Consider the following 24896-nt stretch of genomic DNA (forward strand, 5'->3'; position numbering starts at 1 on the left):
ATTTAAGATGAATTTACTGTTCAACTGAATATATTCTAAAATAAATTTTATAAAATAATGGTGAAATAATATGTAGGTCGTTCAACAAAGTTGAAGAGTTAATATTTTGGCCAACTGTATAACAAACTATTTAAATGAAAGAAAGGAACCTACGTTGTGTTAATAGTTATTTTTTATACAAGACGATAAAATATTATTTACTATTTACTGTGATTATCTGGGATGCGCCACACAGATGCAATATTTAGGAAAATTTGAGGAGAATAGTTTATGTAAATCAAACGCTAAATTTATAAATAGCCCTCCTTACTTTATTAAACGACATGAAAGGAGTGTCGTACTCTGCCTGGAATTCACAAGTAAAAGAGCACGACAGAGAAAACCTTGATCACTATTCCAAAGTATCCAACTATGTTTTAAACTTTAATAAAAGAGAAATAATAATTATATAAATACTGTCTTCCTACCAAGGTTTAACACACTTAAAACATTCATTACTGAAGAAGTTTTGTTAGTTAGCAGGTCCCCACCTGCAGGTACTGAGGTCCCTGGGTTCGGGAGGATACTCAGTAGCTCAGAGCCTATACAGGCCGAGGTTCAACAAATTAGAGACAAGCCGAAGTTCGGCATGGAGCTTCATTTTGTAGATCTTTAAACATCCTGAAACCCCAGCGATGAAGCGTTGAGCCCGTCACCCCAAAACCACCCCTACAAGGGGTAAAAATGGCGCTTTTTTTACTTTTTCTTCAATAACTCTAAAACTACGAATTTTAGGAAAAAAAGTCACGAGTAAAAAATTGAAGAGAAGAAAATTTCCTACCACATAGGTAAAGAACCGAAATTTTTTAGAATTTCAGTGGCGCAGGTGCGAATTCTTTAATTTAGGAGGATTGGTGGTGGAGATAATTTTTTTAAATGTGCGTTTTTTACATTTTAAAAACATTGAATAAGAAAAATTGCAGTTTTACAAATAATTTCCCATGAAACAGGTATATTGAAAAATTACACGTTTAATAACAATATAAGAAAAACCTTAGCTCAAAAATAGGATAACTTATTTTAAGGATAGTCCTCATTCACTTTCACATTTGTTGGGTTCGTACATGTAATGCCATTGCATTGACCACATGCTATAGTGCAGGTGAGTCCCATTCGTTTGCATGTACATGCTTTTTTACAGCCTCCCGAAGAGCAATTGCAAAAGTTTTTTCTCTAAAACCCATGTAGGAGCAATGGGCTGGTCTGAATGTATTGGATTCATCTCCAACCCAAATCTTGCGGTGGTAAATTGTTATTTAACCAAGCCTGTACCTGTAAGTTAAAAATGAGAATTTAGTTTAACATTTGAATTCAACATAAATTAAACTTACCTGATGAAAAACTCCAAAAAGTCCATGATACTTCGCACTATTGGAGGTAGGTGGTAATGATGCCAAGTTGAAGTTGGTATTAAGACTTCGTTTAGCTACGTACTTACGTACTGTTGATAAAGCCCAAGTAGCATTTTCACGACTTGCGACCACATGTTTACTAAACACAACTTTGGATTAGTTACAAAAAATAGTTAACTCGCTACCTTGGGTATTAAAATAAATTTAAACGTTTTTATAACGTTGTGCCGACGTTGGACTAGTACTACAGCAAAGTAGAAGCTTCTGCGACGTCGAATAAACGTTGTCTTGTAACCTTTTTTGCTTAAGTGATCTTTAGGTTATTCGGACAACGTAGTTACAACGTTGGACAATATAGAGTTTTCCGGCGTCAGTTTCAGGACCTATTCCAACGTTATGCAAACGTCGTCTGTTTTACTAATTCCAACGTTGTTTAGATTTCCTTATTCTTACGTTGGTAGGACGTCGGGTCACTACCTTTTTGCAACTGTATTGAACCATAACCTTAAATCTTAAATTTTCACTTCATTGTTCTGTTCAGTCAGACAGTTCAGTGCTGTTTTTGTTTTTATAAAAAAAAATTAATTAAAATGGGACATAAGAAAGGTACATATAAAACTAAATTTAAATATACATCGACATATATTACCGATAGTTTATCCACTCCCTCGTTTATTTAGATTATAGAGGGCGGCACAAGCTAGACTCTAGGATGACTAAATTAGGCAATCTTGCGACTAGTATACTACCTGTTAAGGCCGAACTGCGACTTTATTAGTCCAGTATGCGACTACTCGAACTACTCCATCTTAATCTCCAAAACAACAAAGTGCAAGCCGCCATGTTGTTAAATAAGAAAATGTTTCGTTTTTAAAATAGCAATTCCTGCTTTTTGAATACATTAACTTGAAATATTTGACCCTAAAAAACACGCGGAAACAATTTTTTCGACTGCGAATGAATTATTCTCATTTTACTAAAAAAAATTCAAGAAAATTTTTAAAACTTCTTTAATTTTAAGGCCCATTAGTATTTTTCAAAGTAGAAACAATACATTTATCAATAAAGTTGTTTGCGTTTAACTTTTTTTTGCCTTGGGTAACGAGTTACAGAGTCGGTTAAAGTGTTTCAATAATTATGATCTTCAAACATCCTCCACACTTAAATACTTTTGTTTTGTTTTCCTTCACTGCCATCTGACATATGTCTCTAACTAAACCATAAAAATAATATTTTTACTATAATTATCCCAATTTAGGATAAAACGCGACTTAGACGCCATATTAGTTTTGTATTTCTGTGAATTAGGATTTTAAACAGCGTTGCAGATTGTACTAAATTAGGCTTCTAGCCAACGTCGGTATCCAACGTCGTTTCGACCCAAAAATTATTCTCCAAACTAGTGCAGACTAGGGTTGGCACGAGGTTGTGCCGACGTTGCGCCCCGACGTTTGGTCGCGTGACACAACGTTGTCCCGACGTCCAAATGCTGCTTGGGGAAGTTGGTATTAAGACTTCGTTTAGCTACGTACTTACGTACTGTTGATAAAGCATATATCTGGCACTATCCAAATCTACTTTTTGTCGAGTTTTTAACATATGCTGCTATAAAAAACTGAGATCAGTACAGGCTTGGTTAAATAACAATTTACCACCGCAAGATTACGGTTGGAATCTGAAAAATCGAGAGATGAATCCAATACATTCAGACCAGCCCATTGCTCCTACATGGGTTTTAGAGAAAAATTTTAGCAATTGCTCTTCGGGAGGCTGTAAAAAAGCATGTACATGCAAGCGAATGGGACTCACCTGCACTATAGCATGTGGTCAATGCAATGGCATTACATATGAATGAACCCAACAAATGTGGAAGCGAATGAGGACTATCCTTAAGATAAGTTATCCTATTTTTGAGCTAAGGTTTTTCTTATTTTGTTATTAAACGTGTAATTTTTCAATATACCTGGAATGGGAAATTAAGTACTTGTAAAACTGCAATTTTTCTTCATCAATGTTTTTAAAATGTAAAAAACGCACATTTAAAAAAATTATCTCCGCCCCTGGTATATATACCATTCTTTGGTTTCGACTGCTTATTTGTGTGCTAAGAGATTCGCCCAGGCACGGTTGGAAAGTATTAGTACACTCAACAAGGCCCTTATTGTCACACTAAATGATACTGAACCAAAAAAAATCGGCACTAATGGACAGTAAACGATTGTCTTTAAATTTAGTCTTAAACTAGAAAGGCATATGTTATTTAATACCTTTATCCGATTTAAATAAATAAAGAAAAGCTTTAGCACAGAATATTTCAAAAGAATAACAAATTGTTTACTTTAGTTAACATTAGTTAAATAATGAAGAAACATTTACTTTACCTTTAATAACATTCTTTGTCACACTAACCAAAACGTACAAACCAAAATAACATCAATGCGTCTCGAATGGTAGTCTAAAAGCTATTACTTAACACCTATAATCTCTGTTCGTCGTCTGATTTCCCTCTCCCTAGTTTGTGAATAATATTGTAAAAATCAATAATTTTATTTATGTATACGGAGTGTCTTAAAACTGAATGTGTTTTGCATTTAAAGAAATACACACACCGAAAAAATCTAGGGATATCATTTCATTAAAGTTAAAAATAAATGTTTTGAATAAACAACCACATATTTGTAGGCCGCGATTCTTTCTACTTCGATTGAAACGAAGTAGTCACACTAGTTATTTCTAAATTTGGGATATTTGCAGAAGTGTTTGTGCATTTTTTGTCAAATGTATAAAAAGCACCTAGCATCAATTGTTCGAATTTAACCTGTACTGGCTATGTTTTTATGATAACTGGCCAGAATTCATTCAAATAACTCTGTTTAGTATTAAACGACATTATGGAGCGTAAACATCTTAACAGAGACGTTATGCTAAGGGCCATGGGTATGCTCTAAGCTGGAATGCGCCAAATCGACGTTGCTAGAGCATTAAATACAACTCAAAGTGTAATATCGCGATTAAATGCACGCTAATCGTGAAAGTGGTGATGTTGCTGAAAGGCACACAGGGCGACATCGCATTACTACCCCTCAGCAAGATTATTTTTTATATCTGTTCGCAATAGATTAAGAGAGGTCAACTTAAGAAGCAGACGCCCCTGGAGAGCTCAACCCTTAACGAGAGGAAATCGAGAGGTACGATATTTGTGGGCTCAAGATCATGTTCAGTGGTCGAATGAACAATGGGCCAATGTTCTCTTCACGGATGAGTCACGCTTTGGAATTCATCCGGATTCAAAAAGGCTTAGGGTATGGAGAGAACCGGAAAATCTTATTCGGTTGGATCATGTTCAGGAAGTGCAGCCTTATCAAGGTGGAACAGTTATGGTCGGGGGAGGAGTCCAGTTAGGCCGAAAAACCGATCTCGTTTATTTTGAAAGGTTTCTAGCAGGAATCACATATCGTGATTTAATTCTTGAGCCTGTCGTGTTACCATATGCCAATGATTTTGGGAGAAACATTCTCATGCATGACAATGCACGGCCTCATACAGCCAGAGTGGTAAGTGAGTTTATCAATGCTCATCAATTAAACATCTTACCCTGGCCGGCACAATCTCCTGACCTCAACCCCATCGAGCACGTATGGGACGCGGTCCAAAGAAGAATTTTGAGAATAGACATGCCTCGTGAAACTCGTAGGGATCTGGTTCGGGCCGTGAATGCAGCATGGCAGGCTGTACCTCAAGAAGAGATCGACAACCTGATGAGGAGCATGGAGAGACGATGTAGGGCGGTAATGAACAGTAGAGGCCATATCCTTTATTAAGTAAAAATGGTTTTATCTTTTTTTTAATTCACAGTTTAGAATAAAAAAAATGTATGTATTTTTTTGAGTTCAATAAAAATCAAGGTAAATTTAAAAAATTCGGTAAATTTCGCATTTTTATTTCCAATACGTCCTGTAAACTATTTGTTTATTTTAATTTTATTATATTAGAAATGCAAATAATAAAATTACTGACGATGGCTGGATAAAATTGTAATATCCCTAGACTTTTCCGGTGTGTGTATGTTTAAAATGCCCTGAAATATGCCGTGTGTAGTTGGTTAGGTTAGTTGATTTATTTATAATAACTACGATTAATATTATGCATATTATTAGATCGTACATTGAGATTTCAAATTCACAATAAAAAAAAGATAAAAATAATATCTTTATATTGCTGACCTGAATATTATTTATTTGAATCTTTCAATTGGCTCGATTTTCCTTAATCAATATTAATTAGCACTGATCAATATTGTTGCGATGAATATAATCAGATTAAATAATTTAAAAAAAACAGAGTCGGACTTGAAATTATTTTAAATAATAATTAAATAGTTTTGTTATTGTTAAGGTACCCAAAACAAAAAAAAAGTGTCAAGTGTGGCATATTATTGTACTCAAAAGACCAAGTTCTTTCAAAATTTGAAATAAAATATGCAGATCCGTATTTAAAAAAATTAAGTTGGCCTCTGTATCTCACAAATTATCAGCTAATTTGAAAATTTAAAAATACTATCAGATAGCCCTAACAAAGTGACTATAAAAATGTGCAATTAGTTTTTCGATTTTCTAAAAAGTAACGACAGGAAAAAATAAAATTGATTTTCAAAAAATCCGTTTTTTTTCCAAAAAACTCAGCAATCCTTGAAATTTTTAAAACTTTTTTAATGGCATCTTGGTGAACATCCCAAAAAGCAACTTTGCCCTAATTTAACTATGTTCGTGTCTATTATGGTTTCCGAGATACCAATGCTCGTACCTCGAATTTGTAGCACCCTGTATACTATTATTAGTACCTATAATCTCAGTATAATTCCAAAAATATGTTTAACATGCATATATTAATATTAAATATTTTTTTAACAATAGTACAAGGAACACAATAATTGTGTTACAGAAAATAATAAATTTCTATCATTTCCTAGCTTTTTGCATTGACAAAATAATTACCATATACAGCGCAATTATTGAGCTGTATATGGTAAACGTTTACTACATATACACAATTTATCTATACAGGATATATATTTTCATGTTTGTTTTTTTTTTAATTTCCTTCAAAATATGTATAAACATTTTAGAAGCAACATTTTTTATGAAGAATGCATTTTTCTCAAAATTGCAATAATAAAAAAGATTTTCCTCTTGTAAAGATAATCCGGGGAAATACTGTATTAAAAAAATCTACGGTCGGTGTTTCCAAAATATGAATAACATAAAAATATTCAATTAACAGTACAGATCTCCCATGTTTCATTACCAAGGGTCGATGTTGGCTGACATGTGCACAAATAATAAGTCAAGCAATTTTATGTCATGTTACGTTGTCAAATGGAATTACACGACTTTCCACTTTTCTTCCAATAATTAATCAAAAAATGTAGGTTATATAAGCTTGAGAATTTTCGAACCATAAAAATGAATAAAAATCAGTATTTTTTTTCAGTGCTAGATGGATTCACATTCAAAATTATATTTATATTGATCAAATTATACTTTTATATGTTTTAAAATTAGTAGATATTGACACTGTCTATTATAGATAGGTACAGGGTGAGTCAAATTCAAAACTTTTAAATGGAAACACCCTTTTCTATAGGAGATAGACGAAAACTAATATCGGTGTCTGGAGCTCAATTTTTGTCAAAAACATGATAGTGAAAACCACATATCTGTTACCGTTTCGGAGTTACGGGGTGTTTTTCAAAAATATGCACTTTTAACAAATCGCTGTAACTTTTTTGTTATGGAAAATTTTGTATTTTTATGAAAACATTTCCAAAGCACCTTTTTACGTAGAATTTAATGGTTTAAGTATAATTGTTTTAAAATTAATAATTTAAGAATTATCAACAGAAAATTTGATTTTTTATATGGGACACCCTGTGTATTTTTAATTTATTGAAAATAATTTAGAATTACCTCTCCAAAAATATAGCACACTTGATATTTTGCTCGATTCCTCTTCGAGATATAGAGTATATAAAAATTCGCCCGCTTTAAATAAGTAGGCTTTGAACGGCACCGGTTGTAATGCAAAAAAATCTAGCTATAAGCATCAATTAAAACGAAAATAATATTTGCTATGAGAGATGCAGAATTTTATAACTATTTAAAATATATTTAATCAACATCGACACATTTAAACTATATCTAATAACAAGAAAAATAAATAGCAAACCAAGACATGAGATTTTGCTATAGGTGTTCGACGTATCGACCGACTTCTGTTATGAACAGACGGGGCAGTTTTTGAACATTTCTCGCGGTATTCATTAACTCAGTGGGGGTGAAAGATACCCTCTCATAACTGCTAAGTATTTCTAATTCTTGTCTAGATTATACGGAAGAATAAGGAACCTTTATTTTTCCGCAAATATATCGATAGGATTAGATCCATGGGCACTAAGTCAGGCGGCCTCGACGGCCAACGGCTGGAATCTTGGTTGGCTATTCAATTATTCTTGAAATTGGATGCAAAAATTTGCTGATAACTTCAGCGTTCAGGGGCGGTGCGTCGTCTTGCTGGAAAAATATGTTCTCGAGTTCCATTAAGGGCATATCATCAATAATGGGTCCAAAGCCTACTAGTTAAAAGTGGCGAACTTTTAAAAATTCTGTATTTCGAAGGGGATTATAACAAAATATCAAGTGTGCTATATTTTTGGAAAGGTAATTTTAAATTCTTTTCAGTTAATTAAAAATATAGAGGGTGTCCCAAATAAAAAATCAATTTTTCTGTTGATAACTCTTACTTCTACGTAAAAAGATTCCGAATTTTCAAATTGTTTTTTTCACAACCAAACCAAACCTCATAGGCCTGTTTCTGGAGTTGAATTATAAATAAATAAATAATAAATAAACAACGCTTTATTGTACAAAAAGCCAAAATAGCTTCATCGACAACGCATTTACACAACAAACAAAAGCTATATACAGGGTGGTCCGAACTGTATTCCGGAAATTTCGGCAGCATATTCTGCAGATAAAAAAAGTAAAAAAGTTCGTATAAATGTATGTCCTAAAATACTTAGTTTCGGAGATACAGGGTGTAGAAGTTTCATTTTTATTTCGATTTTTTCTAAATAATTTCTGAAGTATTTTCTTTTTTCGCCCCCCTACAAATAGGTGTCATTTTGACATCAAAATCAAATTTCTGGTGTCACAAAACTCCCAGACGCCAATTTTCATCCAAATATTTACGTTATTTCTTAAATTATTTGGAAAAAATCGAAATAAAAATGAAATTTCTACACCCTGTATCTCCGAAACTAAGCATTTTAGGACATACATTTATACGAACTTTTTTACTTATTTTAATCTGCAGAATATGCTGCCGAAGTTTCCGGAATACAGTTCGAACCACCCTGTATACTATATACCAGTTAAAATACTTGCACTTATTTCTGGGACACGTTGTATATCAGGGATGGGCATGAACCATTTTTTTTACGTTTTGTATTTAAAATACACTTAAAAATTTAAAAACCAGTAAAATTATAAAAAATAGAACCAAAAATAGCAATAAATCAAATTTCTATCGTTTCCTAACTTTTTGCCCATTGACAAAATTAATATAATAACCAATAACAGCAAAAGAATATAGGTATTAGTGTTAATAAGATCACCTTTTCTAGCTAATGGAGAAACACTTTTAGATTTTTCTTTTATTTTGGAAAAATATAAAAAGCCCAAACCAAGGCCCAAACTTATAAATTAATAAAAAAAATTAAAATTTAAAATAAATTTTACATGTAAAAAAAAGTGTCTATCCCTGGATTTCCTTTAGAAAGTCCATCCCTGCTTTATATATGATTGTTCGTTGTGTATATCATATACAGACTTCTTATAAAGTATACAGAGATCATATATTAATTTCTAACCTTACATTTGCTGCATAGATTTTAAAATGTACAAAGATACAAATAAATAAAATCCTTTAATCATGAACGAATTTTTAAAATTAAACTGGTAAATATTTGTATATAATGTGAGCTAAAATACTTTTTAGTTGATATTTGTAGGCGCGTTAAAGATCTTGCCGATCTAGAACCACAAGAGTGTTTTATAAAAGACGAGGTGGTAGCCGATTCTTTGATTTACAAGCATTGCCAAAAGAAGAGGATATTTCAGCGTGGAAAGAAACAAAAAAATCAAATATTTCAGAACAAACGCTTTGTCCCTGGTGGCAACGTTAATATATTCACTGCAACGAAATCGACTTTGGATACCTTCGCTCATGAACATTGCTTACGAGCTTTAAAACTGTTTCAGTCAGGCAATAATTGTTCATCTCACAATGCTGTTGATAAGTTTGCTATTGAGATGTTTCAAGTAAGGATTTTAAAATGATATTACATGCTCTTTAGGACAAATCACAAATAAATATGTATTTTAGAAACTCAAACCAAGAATCATGGAGGAAAATGCTCAGTATCAATCGTTTGTATTCGACCAGTGGGTTAAAAAAGATAAGGAAGCGATCCAAGGTATTAAATCTAGTATTTATTTACACGGCAAAAATGCTTGGGTCAGAAAATGGCAAAGGATTTATTTTTATCCCCAATTTTACAGAGAGATGAGAATGTTTAACATGAGCTTCAGTGAGAACGAGAGTATTATAGAATTTAAGTTTATTAATAATGTCTTAGAACTGGTAAGTTCAGCGGTATATTTATGACTTTATGAAATATTAATTTATTAAGTTTTAGGGTACCTTAGCCAAATTTTTAAATCCGAATTTAAAAAGTGAATGTATATTAAAATGTGTTACTCTACCATCTATAGAAAAAACTGATATTCTGTATTCTAATTTACCAGGTAATTCTAGTATTTTTATAGATTTTGTATTATATAAATTATTATATATAAAATTTTTAGTCAATGAAGATAAGAATGTATATGATATTATAAAAAAGTACGATATAAATCTAGTGATATCTGCTAGCAGTTTAAAATGCATTTCAGACAATACTGATTTAAAAGCAAGATGGATGATACCTTTTAAAGTGAAATTAATAACTACCGAAAAAGGTAATCTTGTATGTAATATTACAAATTTTTCTCTATTTGTTAAACTTTTAGAAGACTGTGATAATTCTACAAAGAAAGTTGTGTTTATCGATAAACCATTTTCCCAAAATAATATATCCAATTTAGATTTAGCTTATATTAGTTTTAAACACTTGATTAAAACTAATTTCTGCCAGGTTGAAGCCTTTAAGTAAGTTCCTATTTTTTTTAAGACATTCACTTCAGTGGCGGATCGTCAGGGTGGGCAAGATTTTGGCAGATTTTGCAGAATTTAAGTGATTTATTACATTACATTATTTACTATCTTTGAATAAGAAGACTAAGGAAGGAGCATATCAAAAATCTTAGGTACACCGCGATGGGCCTCAAATATGGCCGACTTAAATTCCGGTTTATCAGTGTCGTTCTAATTTTATTTAAAAAATGTAAAACTATGATGTAGGGTAGACGTAGTGGGGACGTTAATAATTTGTTGTTTTATTTTACGTTGTGAATAAATGTTGGTAGTTATTAAAATTGTTATAAAAATATATAATTCTAATAAAAATAGATAAGTTATAATAAGTATTTATTAACACAAACATCCGATACGCTACTGAAGCAGGTAAGTCAAATTAACGTATCTAAATTCTTTGACATCTAATCTTTTACAAGTAATAAATAAAAGCTAAAATGCAAGAAAAATATACAGGGTGTTTCAAAACAAATGCGAAAAACTGTAGGGGGTGACTCCTTGTTCAAAATAAAGGGTAGTTTGCTTTATAAACGTTGGGTCAAAAGTCTACTATTAGGGAGATATCGCGGTACAAAGATGGCGGAAAAATAATGTTTTTATTTTTTATCTTGAAAACGGAAAGAGATAGACTAATGAAATTTTATGGAAGCATTACTGTTATAAAAACACACTTTCAGGTAATTTTTTTACTTTTTTAAAACGAGTGGAAGGGGTTGAAATAAACTACCCCTATCATTCTTGTTAACGAAATTTAAAGAAAAATCTTATCAAACACATGCAAATGCTTTAATTTGGATAGTTTAGTTTGTTTAGAAACTTTTTTACCTCTTGTGTTTTTTTGATAAAACTCACCGATTGGAAATTAAAAAATAAAATGTAAAGCATTACATGTCAGGACAAAAAACATTTTTAGATTAAGAAATAAAAACAGTTCCTGGGTAATACCGATTTTGGAATTATTGTTTTTGGTCTCTTCCTGTTTCACCGAAATGATTACATCTTTTGATTTTTAAAGGCACCCTCGGTATATTTCTACTTTATTCGATAGAAAATGACACTCTGAATAGAATGACATATCATATGTCAACTTTTGACATTTTTGCATATGGTTTAATTGTAATTGTAACACGCGGTTCATAACGACAATTTGACTCGAAATACAATATACGTGAGTGTTTGGTATCAATATATTCATAAAAAAATGCTTTTTCCAAATATGCTAATGAGTCACCCTTGTTCCGTTTGAAAAAATTGACATATGTATGATTAAAAATACGATTTGTACATCTTTTAACCGGCCTAGACAAGACACGAAACCCATTAGACAATCAAAACTATTTTTCCAAGACTCCTTGATTAAAACTTAGTGTTTTTAACAACACCATGGCACCCTGGATTGAAACTTAAAATACGATTTATTTTTAAGCGACAATGTCAAAAGTTGACATATGATATGTCATTCTATTCAGAGTGTCATTTTTTATCGAATAAAGTAGAAATATACTGAGGGTGCCTTTAAAAATCAAAAGATGTAATCATTTCGGTGAAACAGGAAGAGACCAAAAACAATTGAATACGTCAATAAATCCTAATTTATATCATATACCTACTAACATACAAATCTGTTTTTTTTTTATCTGAAAAAATAAAAAAGTTATAGGGGGTGAGCCACTTTTGAGACGACCCGGTATATTAAAAAATATTGTTTCATAATGTAATATCATTTTAAAATTCTTGTATGTTATTTTAGAACATAATTTTAGAATAAACCGGAATATATTTTTAATAAAAACATTATTAATTATTAACAGGGTTATAATTATGATTCTGTTACAATGTAAGTAAGTAAATAATGTAATGTAAAAGAAAAAAATCAGATTTTACATTTTACTAAAATATTATCTAAATAAGCGCCTTTTTACAACAACGCCACTGACTCCTAATGGGTAAATTGAGAGTTGCCTACCGGTCGAAAGTCGTTTCAAGACTTAAATAGTTCAAATTGTTTTGTTTGTTACTACACCATTTACAAGTACTTCGGTTGAGAGGCATTTTTCATGTTTGAAATGCATTCAAATTTATAGTAGAGATTCCATGAAAAATAAACGTTTATCGCCACTTGCCTACTTTCAATCTAAAAAGATCTTTTCACAGCTCTTCAACAATCTGATAATTTTACTGATATAATATTAAATAACTTTTCTTTATTAAGAGACCGACTCGTCAATTTAATATATAAAACCCTTGTATATATATTTTTAAAGTAGATCAACCTAAGACGTTTATGGCCTAAGACTACTAGATGGCAGGACCGGTTTCCCTACAGAAAAATATTTTTTGTTACTCTGAATTTTGAAGCTACCAATAAAAACAGAGAAAATATAAATCGATAATTTTCGGACTGTGCCAATTGGTTACTAATCGACCAGATACTTTTTGTCTATTAGATATGCTATAAAAGCTGGTAATTATACAATTCGACCATTGTAAATACCCGACAAATTCCGCAAGGCCGACGAGGCCGATGCTTTTCACTGATAAGAAAAAAAAATGTTTGTTTAGATAATTTCGAGAAGTTCAAGGCTTACTAGATATTTCGAAAAACACAAATTTTGGCTATTTTAAAACTTGTCTCTAATTCCATTATAATCTACCGTATGATCGAATAAAAACGGAGTCAACGATGGCTATGAAATGAAGATCGTTGTCATTCTATATGTAAAATTATATGGGAAATAGCATCGATCGTCATTTCATAGCCAACGCTGACGCCGTTTTTATTCGATCATATGGTATTTTAGACAAAAAGTTTTCAGCTAAAAGTTGTAGATAATCACATACCTAATGAGTTTGTGTTTTCTGTTTTTTTTTCTAAAGCCTGTCATTTTTGACATATGACACAAACATTATGTTTTTTTTAAATGGAAATTCTAGTGGGCCATGACTTCATAAAAAGCGCCATTCTTTAAGCTTTTCAGCGATATAGGTATAATATGTTTTCTTTCGAACAATTACAAGTTATAGCCAATTCTTTTCTTTCTGGGCTAATTCCCATACCAATAATACCATGTCAATTAGTTGGCATCAAAAATGTAAAAAGTTCTATGTTTTCAAAAAAAAAATATCGTAAAATTCGTAAGCACTCAATTTAGAATAAAATAATCTAAGAATGAAATGATTCTTTTATAAACCTGCATTAAATCAAATTAAAATAGGTATGTAACTTTTTTTTTAAATATTATTTAACAACAATTAGCGTTATCATAAATTATAAATAATGTACCAACATATCGAAATAATAATTTCTTTGTTAATACGGTTTAGAATTCTTAAAATAACAGGCAAAAATAATCCACAATTTACAATAAAATAAAAGTTTCGTTTAAATGATCTGCTGATCATTATTAACCGTTCGCAGAAACCCGGGCTATATTATTACATTACTCTGAGGAAAATAACGAAAATAATCGATATTTTTGACTCCGCCCCGAAAGGTTCACGATTTGTCCTCCAGTTGGCAGCACAATTTGTCTAGTCGGTTGAACAACTTTAAGAATATATAAACAAGGATAAAACTTAATTATTCTTTCTCTCAATACTACCAATTTTTAAGTTTGCGTAAATAAGTAAAAATAAAGGAAAATTCTATGATGTACTCCATAATGACTCCATAGTAATAGATAAAAAAATAATAGATAAAATAGATTAATAAAAACTATACTTGTACATTATGTCATTACGTTGAATGCTGTTATTTTTGCTTTAGTTTTGTCCTAAATATTTTGCTATGTTTTTAATTCAGAGTTAACATATATTTACAAACTGGACTAGGGTATTATGTAAATTAGGGGGGGGGGGGCAAATAGACGCAACTAAAATTTTGTCGCCTATACCCAGTCACACGGGTCACGAGTCGCCACTGATTCAGTTATGATAAAAAGGCATATTTTGATAGGTTTGGCCAAGATGAAAAAACTATTACTCCGGAAGACATCGAAAACAGTTCTGGTGTATTAGGCAACGATTTTGGTAATTACTAAGTCAGTAAAATTTGCCCTAACCCTAATGTCTGTTGCAATTTCTCTTTTAGAGTCTGAAAGTTATTTAAATAAGCACGATAATAAAATTCATCACAATGTAAACTATCGCATTTGGAACATAAAAAAGACTGATTGTCGGAACAACCTTATGAAGCACAAAGTGAAAACAACGGAATTTAATGTTCTAATTCGAAGTAAACTAGATGCATGTGAGGTAAGTATTTTTTATAGGTACTTTATAGCAAAATAAAACACTAACTCACAACAATACACCAACACACTTCTACTTTTACACTGGACGCGCGTTTCGCTAACCACGTTAGCATCATCAGCAGATGATTATAAACTAAAATACAGTCTACAAGTTGAGCGTTTGTATACTCGCTCAGTGGGCACCGAGTGGGCGTGGCAAGATCTAGCCAACCGAGTCAGAGCCCACCGAGCGTAACAGTTAAATTTCCGTCACTAGAGTAGTAGGAACAAAGAACTTGAAGGAATTGGACTGTTGTCTCTGTTCATACTATCTTTACATTCATTAATTCTGATGCTTTCATATGCATCTAATTGCCTATAATTTGAGACTTGTTTAATTAATTTTAAAATATTAAGATCTATACAATGTTCTTTATCAACAATATGTTCGGCAACGCAAGATTTATCCGGTCTACCATATCTTATCTGAGCTAAATGTTCTTTAAATCTAGTTCATACTGATCCTTGTTTATATATTCTTAAAGTTGTTCAACCGACTAGACAAAATGTGCTGCCAACTGGAGGACAAATCGTGAACCTTTCGGGGCGGAGTCAAAAATATCGATTATTTTCGTTATTTTCCTCAGAGTAATGTAATAATATAGCCCGGGTTTCTGCGAACTTTAATAGTGATCAGCTGATTAAGAAATTTAAACGATACTTTTATTTTATTGTAAATTGTGGATTATTTTTGCCTGTTATTTAATACGGTTTAGAATTTTAAACTGTATTAACAAAGAAATTATTATTTCGATATGTTGGTACATTATTTATAATAACTTTATGATAATGCTAATTGCTGTTGATTAATATTTAAAAAAAAGTTGCATACCTATTTTAATTTGATTTAATGCAGGTTTATAAAAGAATCATTTCATTCTTAGATTATTTTATTCTAAATTGAGTGTTTTACGAATTTTACGATATTTTTTTGAAAACATAAACTTTTTACATTTTTGATGCCAACTAATTGGTATGGTATTATTGGTATGGAAATTAGCCAAGAAAGAAAAGAATTGGCTATAACTTTTTTCGAATTTTTCGAAAAAAACATATTATACCTATATCACTGAAAAGCTTAAAAAAATGGCGCTTTTTATGAAGTCATGGCCAACTATATATAATCAACAATCATTTAAAAAAAACATAATGTTTCTGTCATATGTCAAAAATGACAGGCTTTAGAAAAAAAAGGAAACACAAACTCATTAGGTATGTGATTACAACTTACGTATATTACGTATCTACAATTTTATCTGAAAACTTTTTGTCTAAAAATACCGTATGATCGAATAAAAACGGCGTCAGCGATGGCTATGAAATGACGATCCATGATATTTCCCATATAATTTTACATATAAAATGACAGCGATCTTCATTTCATAGCCATCGTTGACGCCGTTTTTATTCGATCATACGGTAGATTATAATGGAATTAGAGACAAGTTTTAAAATAGCCAAAATTTGTTTTTTTCGAAATATCTAGCAAGCCTTGAACTTCTCCGAAAAATCCGAAAGGCGCATATTTATGACTCCACAAAACTGCAATTCTTTCCCCATTTAACCGACTCTCTATCTCCAGTAGTTTCCGAGATACCCACAGAGAACATCGTAGGAAACTCACACTGTATAGTATTTAGAAACTAACTATTATTATTTGACTAGATTAATTTGATTAATAAGACTTGATTAATTTAATTTAAAATAAATTTGATGAGATTTTTTTTTCGATTCTACTACTAGAAAACCAAAATTATATGATAACGCACTTTTCAACGAAGTTGAAGGAAGATATAATCACAATACTTAATAGAATTACTACAATTAGAAGAAAAACAAAAAGAAAAAATACCTAAATACCTTCACCTACTACTCATCTACAAAATACACTAATATAATCTCTTATAAAAACACTACACAAGTACTTCTTCACTACTTCAACCACTTCTACACTGAAAAAATTATCAAACTTACTAATTAATCAAACAAAAAGAAAAAATAACCAAATTATCCTTTCACCTACTACTTAACTACAAAATAATAAACTATAAAAACACTACTAAACTATTTCTGGTATTCTACACTAAACATTATAATTATACTTAATAAAATTAATCTAATTTTACACTACAACCACTACAACTACAAAGAAATATATATATATATCATTTTTTAAAACTAGAAGAAACAGAAGTTCGATACGTGCGACCAGTATAATAGATCAAGCGGACCAAGAATATAAAATACTTTAAAAATGTGCATTCAGAAAGAAAAAAATATCTCGAAAATTATCTAAACAAACATTTTTTTTTTCTTATCAGTGAAAAGCATCGGCCTCGTCGGCCTTGCGGAATTTGTCGGGTATTTACGATGGTCGAATTGTATAGTTACCAGGTTTTATAGCATATCTAATAGACAAAAAGTATCTGGGCGATTAGTAACCAATTGGCACAGTCCGAAAATTATCGATTTTTATTTTCTCTGTTTTTATTGGTCGCCTCAAAATTCAGAGTAACAAAAAATATTTTTCTGTAGTAAAAGACCATGAAATACGCCCCGCCATCTGGTGTTTTACATCCATAAACGTCTTAGGTTGAGCTACTTTAAAAATTCATATACAAGGATACTGATCTTCTAGTTTGCCCAACATATTTCTGATTACAATTTTTACAAGAAATTTCATAAATACCCGACCTTTCCAGTGGAGGTGTTTTATCCTTTGGATTACCTAATAATTGTTGTAATTTATTATTAACACTATACACAAGTTTATAATTGACATTCTTAAAAATTCCTTTTAGACCACGGGATAACTCTCTATCGAACGGTATTGAAAAATATTTTGACGTATCTTTCAACAATACTCCTTATCGAATAGCGCGAGCAACCCTGTATAATAAACCTGTAAAATAACTAAAACTAATTTTAGTGCCACGAAAATGGAGCTCTTCAGCCTGTGGTACTAAAACCAAAACTGGAAACGCAGCTTAGATATGGAGCAAAAATAACATCAAAGTCAGAGTTGGCCAGGGAATGGGTTTCGTTATTTTTCACGCCATATTCTAATTTATATAGAGGTTTGTTGAATAACATCTACCGTATAATCGAAAGAAAAACGGCGTCAGCGATGGCTATGAAATAAAGATCGCTGTCATTTTTTACAGGGTTGCTGTTATGTCGATTATTAGGTGAAATATAGGAGGTACCGTAAAAAGTTAAATGTAACAGTTATAGGGTTTATAAATATCTATTAGCGGGTAATAAATTTAAGTATACAGGGTTGGTCATAAAGTCGTGGCACATCAAAGTTTCATTTTTTTTAAATGGAACCCCCTGTATATTATTGCATGTTTCGGTTCTTCCTTCAATTCTAAGCAAAAATCGAAATACACACAATGTACGTCAAACCAACCGTTTCCGAGTTATTGACTTTTGAAAATATTACTTAAACAATTTGATTAATTTCGATATGTTCAGTTAGGTTAGGTTAACTTAATAATATTTGACATTAGTTCTCAAGTTAACATTTATAGATATATAAAATGAGAGTATATCAAGTCTGGAAACTACAAAATTTTCGTTTAACATTTCAATTCTTCAATTTATGTACAGGGTGGACCATTTTGGTTGTTTCTATAGGGTATCTAGGAAACCGTGAGAAATATTCAAATTTTGATACTGCAGTCTCGGGTTCTTTTTTTGAAAAAATCACAATGCCGCAAACGGATCGTGGCTATCTTGATCGGTTTCGAAGCTACAGGGGATTCTCATTTTTTTTACTTTTTGAAGATGTTCGATAGTTTGTTTATTTCAACAACTAGGCAAAAATGAATTAAACATTCTAAAGACACTTTTCTGTGTAGAATGCAGTGGCGTAATCAGACTTGTTTCGAAAAAAATATTTTTTTAGATATTAACTATATTTATGTTTTTTTAAATACAATCCCCTGTATATTTTGAAGTTTCCTGATTCAGTTTGGCATGAGCTTCTCGAAAATATATAACACTATATAGTTATTTTCACTATTAACTTTAAAATTCCAATTTATTTAAAGATATCGACTTTCCTCTTGGTAGGTCATGCCGAGTATTAAAGGAAACAAGCGAATATCTACTTTCAAATTAATCCATGTATTAGCAATTAAATAAATTCGAAAAATACGAAGCAAATAAAAATAAGTGTGACAGAAACAAAAGAACACTGATGCAGAAGTTTCCAAAAGCGGCAGAAAATCAAAATATCAAAAGTATTTTTTCTAATTATAATTTCACTCGTATAGTTCCTAATAGACCATATTTTCAGAACCGTGAAGATTTTTGAATGAAAACGGGCCCATTATTAATCCCTGATAAGAAATGTTCGAGCTTATAAAATTATTAGCTGAAGCTAAAATATTTTGATTAAATTTTGATTAAATAAAATTAGTGCGTTTAACGTTGGTGATAAATTAGTTAAAAACTGATGGTACTCTGAGAAAGTACAATGTTTTCAACTGTTTTTCTTCATGGTAATTCTAGTTTTAACTTCCCTGGTACCATAAAAAAAATCAATAAAGACCTTGATGTAATTAAGAACTGCTTAATCTGAAATCACATTTTATGTAAGCTAATACAAAATGCTCCAAATTGCTCCAAAAAAATATGATGTAGGTTACAATTATTAGCCTTTTTTCTTCATAACTACGAAGTTTCATGACCAACATTAGCCCACAAATACCCTTTAGGTTGCCTAACTCTCCCGAAAACCATGGTTTAGTTTCCCAAAATAAATTACGTATGACATTATATTACTGAGTGTTTCTTAGGTGCTGTAAAATATTGTTGTTGGTTATTTTTAATTAGTTTTAGAAAGAAAACTGTAATATATTTTCTCTTATTCAATTTAATTTTCGATATGCAAAGTATTCAAATTTAAAAATACTTTTTATTGTGTAATTTTAACTAGCTTTTCCCTGTTAAGCCTAAGTTTTTATTCGTTTTGTGCTTATATGACATTAAATTTAATATTAGAAATCTCATGAATTTTTAATAATTATTGTTAATATAAACTAAAAAGACGTGTCAATGTGTCTATCATGCGTCAATATTCATTCAACAACTTATATCAAGAATGTCATGCACCTTCTAGATACTAATTTTCTCAGATATAGTAAGAGATCACCAAGACTTCTCCTGTCAAGTAAAATAGAACAGCATCCTGAGGCTCCAAAACTTATTATAGATTAAATTATTCTATTTTTTTATCCATTTGCTAAATCCAACTTAAATATATTATCCATCTTATCTAGAAGCTTTAGGGTAATTTTTAGTTTCTTTTTCTTGCGTATTAAATTCTTGTAACAAGTTCTAATTATTATCTAAGTATAATATTTTTACTACAGGTAGTTACAGATATTTCTAAATTATAGAACATTTAAAAATATAACTAAAATTAAATGGTTGTAGTGAACAACTGCTTACATCTAATGCGAAAAGAGCGCTCAGTCTTTTAGATGTTTTGGTGTTACCCTTAATCAAGGGTGTTACTTTCATTAATATTACATTAAAGCCCCAGAGAAAGAAGTCTAAGAGAGTGATATCAGATGACCTAGGTGGCTAGGATTAAACTATTTTCTGACCTTTTAAAAATGGCTGGGTTTGGTTGCTCGCGCTCAAAATACCGCTCAAAATATAAATCAGCTGCCATTTTCTTATGTTTGTTAGACCTCAATATAACATTCTAACATATTATATTTCTCAAAATTTTCAAATTTACTCATTTTTTTATTATTTAAAATACACACACTTCAATCTGTTGAAATGAAATGTCACGCATCTATCAAAGGTATGTGCCGATCACCATGGCAACCGTTTACTTTGTTACTCGGCGCGGCCTACTATACTAACTGGATATTTTAAGAAAAATTTGAAATGTTTGAGGTTAATAATGAAAATAAATATAGAGTGTTATATATTTTCGAGAAGCCCATGCCAAGCTGAATCAGGAAATTTAAAAATATTCAGGGGGTTCTATTTAAAAAAACAGAAGTATAGTTAATATCTAAAAAAATATTTTTTTCGCATAAAGTCTGACTACGCCACTGCATTCTACACAGAAAACTGCCTTTAGAATGTATAATTAATTTTTGCGTAGTTGCTGAAATAAACAAACTATCGAACATCTTCAAAAAGTAAAAAAATTGAGAATAACCTGTAGCTTCGAAACCGATCAAGATAGCCACGATCCGTTTGCGGCATTGTGATTTTTTCAAAAAAAGAATCCGAGACTGCAGTATCAAAATTTGAATATTTCTTACGGTTCTCGAGATACCCTATAGAAACAACCAAAATGGTCCACCCTGTACATTGTGTATTTAATAAGCATTTAAAACCCCATTACAACAATATCACAGTTTCGGCAGAATGGCATCATTAAATCAAACCAAACATTTCGAAATTAATTAAATCGAATAATTGTTTAAGTGGTATTTTCAAAAGTCAATAACTCGGAAACGGCTGGTTTGAGGTACATTGTGTGTATTTCGATTTTTGCTTAGAATTGAAGGAAGAACCGAAATATGCAATAATATACAGGGGGTTACATTTAAAAAAATGAAACTTTGATGTGCCACGACATTATGAACGACCCTGTTAAAGTCCTATATAACTTTCGTATTTAACTTTTTTCGATACCTCGTATATTTGACCTAATAATCGATGTAAATTTATATGGGAAATGTCATCGTTCTTCATTTCCTAGCCAACTGGACGCCGTTTTTTTCGATCATACGGTACTTCTAACTTCTAAGTAAACATTATTGTGTAATAAGTTTATGGACTTTTTTATTATTTAGTGAGATTGTCGCCAACATCTGGAGAAGTAATATGTGTAGATAAATGTACCATACAGAAAGTTGCCGCTGAGGCTCAGACTCATTATCAATATAAACCTCAGCTAAGTTTAGGAGTTTTACAAAAGGTTTTTGAAGAGCTTATAAACCTGGAACCGGGAGACTACTTACTTCAACATCTACCTAAACATGAGGCTTTTGTAGCCATTTTGAAAAAGGACGAATCGAGGTAGTTATTTATATCTTGCTTCTCAAGGATTGTTTATCATCATAAAACCGCTTCATCATTCAACTTTTTCATTGAATTTTATATACGGGGTGGTCCGAACTGTATTCCGGAAACTTCAGCAGAATATATTCTTAAAATTTATGGCCTATAGTGCTTATTTTCGGAGATACAGGGTGTAGAAGTTTCATTTTTATTTCGATTTTTTCCAAATAATTTATGAAGTAACTAGGGAATGCAATCCCGCAAATGCTGGATTCCGCAATTGCGGGATCCCTCTGAGATTCCGCGGGATCGAAGTTGCGGGAATTATCGTGCGGGATCCGCGGGATTGACACATTACTACTGGGTAACCGAATCGATCTCGATCAAGGTCAAACCCCTTCATTCCCGGGCCGATGAGTCGACGCTTGGAACCCGGGGGACCCGTTTAACTAGTACCTGTGGACAATTTCGTCAAATAAACTGCCGGACATAATTATCGGGACAAGCAAAATTTTAGGGTAAATTTAAAGTTGAATATCTCTTGAACTAAAAAAGATTTTGGGATGCGGTTTGGACCAGGTTTTAGATGCATTTATTGTGATTAAGATGCTATGTGGTTTTCGAAAATATATATAGCGAATTCTCGTATACAGGGTGTTTTACAAGAGAGTGAAAATTTGGTCAAGAATCTTTTTTTACCGCAAATTTACGAGTTTTAAAAAATCGAAATTTTTACCAAGTACGACTAATCTGTATTGAAATTAGAAAAAACAATTTGATCGGTATTTTAATTTTTTTTGTTTTAAGGAAAATTGACTTTATTTCGAAAAATATTCATTTTTAGTCATATGTATGAAGTGGTACAAAAAGTTTTGTACAGCTGATTCCAATAAAATTGAATACAATTTAAAACATATTGTTATTATTTCAGGCAGTATATTTTATGATACCAGTCTCCCATTTCTCTACTTATGTCATGCTGACGTTCTGAAAAATTTATTTGCCACTTTGTCAAAAGCAAAGTTGTTTTAAACAATGTCACAATAAACTTAACATGTCAAAATACTTGACACATAAATATACACTGCTCAAATATTTGAAAAAAATGTGTAAAGAGTCGTATTCATTTTTTTTTGGAACCAGCTGTACATTCTGCATATGCCAAAATATTATTGATATAGAGTATATCTAAAAGCAGATAACTAACACAAGTTAAAAAAAACTTCAACATCAGAATAATATTTTTATTTATAAAATAAGTAGATAAATTATCATAAAATTTAAGTTTATTTAATATTAAATATATTTTTTGAACACCCTGTATAAATCGGTCTAAATTTCTGTACAGCTAGTTTAAGATACACGCTATATCAATATATCGTAGGCCTATGCAAAATGTACAATGCCTTTTGTACCATTTAGGACCAAATGTATGACTATTTTTTACAGCAATTTCGCGGATCCGCGGGATTGATTGCTTTAATCCCGCGGGTTTGCGGGATTGAGATTTTGGTGCGGGATTGCATTCCCTAGAAGTAACGTCAATATTTGGATGAAAATTTGTGTCTGGGACTTTTTCGACATGAGAAATTTAATTTTGATGTCAATCTTACACCTACTTGTAGAGGGCGCCATCTGCATATTTTTTAACCTGGTTTGAAGAGTAATAACTTTTCTTCCGCACCTGTATAAAACTACCGAGTAAAAAAATATACACTTCCGTGGTTTTTTACATAAAAAAGGTCTCTTGGTAAAAATCGCTACGAGTTATGGTTCTCGAGATATTTGGAATTGAAATTATCAATAATATGTCATCATTGACATAAATTAAACATGTTAACTAAATAGTTATTAGACTGAAATCATAAATTTGAAATGTTTTTGTGCCAAAAGTTCAATAGGAACTGTTTTATCATCATTTTTCGAAGAAGAATTTATGATTAATTTAAAAAAATAAGTTCCTAACCAAATTTATCATTTCAGTCAAATAACTATATCTACTCAACATCATGTTTATTTTTTGTCAATAATGACATGTATTGACTATTTCCATCCTAAATATCTTGAGAACGGTTGCTAGTAGTGATTTTTACTCAGTAGTTTTTTATACAGGTACAGGCAAAAAGTTATTACTCTCCAAAACAGTTAAAACACTTTTGGTTGCGTCCCCTACAAATAGGAGTCATATTGGCATCAAAATAAAATGTCTCATGGCAAAAAACTCCCAGGCACCAATTTTCATCCAAATATTGACGTTACTTCAAAAATTATTTAGAAAAAATTGAAATACAAATGAAACTTCTACACCCTGTATCTCCGAAACTAAGGATTTTAGGACATACATTTATAAGAACTTTTTTACTTACCTTTATCTGCAGAATATGCTGTCGAAGTTTCCGCAATACAGTTCGGACCACTATCTGATTGAAAAAAGCTGTGTCACAGTGGTCTTTGAAATGATCATCATAGATCACTGTGACGCCATTTTTTTTTTGGTTTCATGATACCATTTTTCTTTATCCTTTTAGCACTTCAAACGACAACTTTGACTTCCATGCAGAATATACTAATGCAGTAGTAGATACTGCTCCAAAACAATGGTTACCTATTGATGTTAACTACATCTTACCTTCGTTTGAAACAAATAAGCGGCTACCAGGAATGTTCACCCCGCGAACGATAATAAACAAACCAAATAAGAATAAACAGAACAGGAGGAATCAAACGAAAATAAGAGAACCTTTACAATGATAGTTATAAACTGTTTTATTTTAATTAAGCATAATAAACAAACATTAATTAATTAAATTGCTGGTTTTACACTCTCAACACTTCGGTATGTCGATATTTACTAATTTAC

At 31.3% G+C, this 24896-nt stretch overlaps 1 protein-coding gene across 1 annotated transcript; it reads left to right on the top strand.

Moving 5' to 3' along the window:
* The first annotated feature begins 9290 nt into the window (after positions 1-9290).
* Positions 9291-24844, top strand: LOC115885569. Its single transcript, XM_030904525.1, has 11 exons — positions 9291-9406; positions 9460-9769; positions 9834-10091; positions 10147-10255; positions 10316-10468; positions 10520-10658; positions 14659-14732; positions 14794-14957; positions 17925-18072; positions 21829-22054; positions 24565-24844. Exons 1-11 carry the CDS (start codon positions 9381-9383, stop codon positions 24785-24787), a joined length of 1830 nt encoding a protein of 609 aa, XP_030760385.1. The 5' UTR covers positions 9291-9380; the 3' UTR covers positions 24788-24844.
* The last annotated feature ends 52 nt before the right edge of the window (positions 24845-24896 follow it).

The sequence above is a fragment of the Sitophilus oryzae genome, unplaced genomic scaffold (assembly GCF_002938485.1).
Source record: "Sitophilus oryzae breed Bouriz unplaced genomic scaffold, Soryzae_2.0 scaffold_402_pilon_pilon, whole genome shotgun sequence".
NCBI lineage: Eukaryota > Metazoa > Arthropoda > Insecta > Coleoptera > Curculionidae > Sitophilus > Sitophilus oryzae.

What these genes read in the sequence shown, in the direction of transcription:
- LOC115885569 (XM_030904525.1), top strand. Translation starts at nt 9,381, where the DNA reads ATGAACGAATTTTTAAAATTAAACTG. An exon ending in ATATTCTAATTTATATAGAG is followed by an intron (nt 18,073 to 21,828) that starts GTTTGTTGAATA and finishes TTTATTATTTAG; the next exon opens with TGAGATTGTCGCCAACATCT. An exon ending in TTGAAAAAGGACGAATCGAG is followed by an intron (nt 22,055 to 24,564) that starts GTAGTTATTTAT and finishes TTATCCTTTTAG; the next exon opens with CACTTCAAACGACAACTTTG.